This window comes from Volvox carteri, assembly GCF_000143455.1.
Source record: "Volvox carteri f. nagariensis unplaced genomic scaffold VOLCAscaffold_36, whole genome shotgun sequence".
Lineage (NCBI taxonomy): Eukaryota > Viridiplantae > Chlorophyta > Chlorophyceae > Chlamydomonadales > Volvocaceae > Volvox > Volvox carteri.
Window position 1 is genome coordinate 656,193 of NW_003307579.1, and position 1,854 is coordinate 658,046.

Genomic DNA, 1,854 nt, shown 5'->3' on the forward strand with positions numbered 1-1,854 from the left:
CTTNGGAGGAGTAGGCGTGGAAGACGTGGTCTTCATCTCCTCATCTCCTCAAAAGGAGGGTCGTATGCCGTACTGTGGGTTTTGAGCTTCGTGAAGGGCTTCTAGGAGTGCGAAGTTTCAGGTTGTGTGGGTGGGGGGTTGGGGTGGGGGGGTGCACATATCAGAGTGATTTGTAGTCCTGCCCCTACCGCCCCAAACACACATGCACTGCCTACAACTTCGCTCCGTTTGCCTTGCGGCCAGATTCTGAGCCGTACAGTACTGTGCCTGGATCGTCCCGAGTACGGCACTGTATCTCTCCAGCTTGAAGGCATCACAGTGGAGGCTCAAAGAGCGGTGGCGGCCATCACCATCCAAGTATGTCTGTATGTGTATCTGTATGTTGTATGTGTATGTGTATGTGTATCCGTATGTGTATCCGTATGTGTATCTGTATGTGTATGTGTATCTGTATGTGTACCTGTATGTGTATTTGTATGTGTATCTGTATGTGTCTGTGTGTGTATCTGTATGTGTCTGTGTGTGTATCTGTATGTGTATCTGTATGTGTATGTGTATCTGTATATGTCTGTGTGTGTATCTGTATCTGTATCTGTATATGTCTGTGTGTGTATCTGTATGTGTCTTGTATATGTATGTGTATATGTATCTGTATGTGTATCTGTATGTGTATGTGTATATGTATCTGTATGTGTATCTGTATGTGTATCTGTATGTGTATCTGTATGTGTATGTGTATGTGTATCTGTATGTGTATCTGTATGTGTGGCACAAGAACTGAGTCGCGAGTGTGAGTGTTTCAGGACAATGCCTGTGGTGTGGGTGTGGTATGTATGTGTGTATGTATGTGTTTGTATGTGTGTATGCTTGTGTGCCTTTGGGAGCCACTTGGTGCTATGCACAGCACGTGTGATGATATTGTTGTTGCTGAGGCACAAATGACCCTTTCCACTCCCGCTTGCTTCCCCTTGCGGCCTCAGCATATGAAAATCGCAACTCACAACCCCCTTCCTCAGGCTGTATGGCGGGGCTACCAGGTCCGAAGGGCCTCATACGCCGCCGCGCTCGCTTCCGGGGGGAACAACCGCTGGCTGCGCTGTTGGCGGATTGTACGGCACCTGCGGCGGCTTGCCGTGATGCGCACCCTGGCAGCTGACTTGGACATCAGTCGTGCTCAGAGCGAAATGGAGCGGGGCTACCTGCGAATGTGGGTTTGGGTGTGGGTGTGCGGGAAAACTTGTTGTTGTTGTTGTTGTTGTTGTTGTTGTTGTTGTTGTTGTTGTTGTTGATGGGGTGTTACACTGTGGGGGGCGGCTCTCGTCCCGAGAAAGGACCGAGAGCACCGTGGGGGGCCCTGACCGGGGGCCGAAACACAGCGCAGGGGCGGGCACGCGGCTCTACGTCCGTCTGTTCCTCTCCACGCGCGCCTCACTCCCTCACTCACGCCAGCCGGGGCGCTCTCCCAGCCCCTGGCTAGGCATCACAGCGGCTCAAAAGACGGCAAACCGAACTGTTGTTGTTGTTGTTGTTGTTGCGTGGGGCCACCAGGAAGGGGGGGTAGAGGAGAGACTAGGAGCTTGTTGGGGAAAACGTGCGTAAGGGGAGTGTGTTGTTTGTTGGCGTAAGAAAAAAGGGGAGCACGCGCTAAGCAAAACACACGGTAAGCGGCAAAAAGTTAAGCACGCCACAGCGCCAGCGACACTCGCTGCTATGGCGGCAGAATCACACATTCTGATCCTTCAACACGTTTACGGCCATCTCCTCAACCCCTGGGCCTTCCCCCTTATTGCCGTACTCGCCATCCTTGATGTGCAGGTTGTACGGTCCCAACGCCGCGTAGGAGGCATATATACA

General features: G+C 52.1%; 1 protein-coding gene across 1 annotated transcript in view; it reads left to right on the forward strand.

Annotated features, from left to right (window-relative positions):
* The window catches only part of VOLCADRAFT_94240 (uncharacterized protein), a gene marked incomplete at both ends in the record, with an annotated part of 23,927 nt that extends 22,450 nt beyond the window's left edge, over positions 1-1,477 (forward strand). Inside the window, 3 exons of the mRNA XM_002953389.1 lie at positions 244-357; positions 981-1,207; positions 1,450-1,477. Of these exons, the coding sequence (XP_002953435.1) occupies positions 244-357; positions 981-1,207; positions 1,450-1,477 (369 nt within the window). The remainder of the gene's footprint in view (positions 1-243; positions 358-980; positions 1,208-1,449) is intronic.
* Between the last annotated feature and the right edge of the window lie 377 nt (positions 1,478-1,854).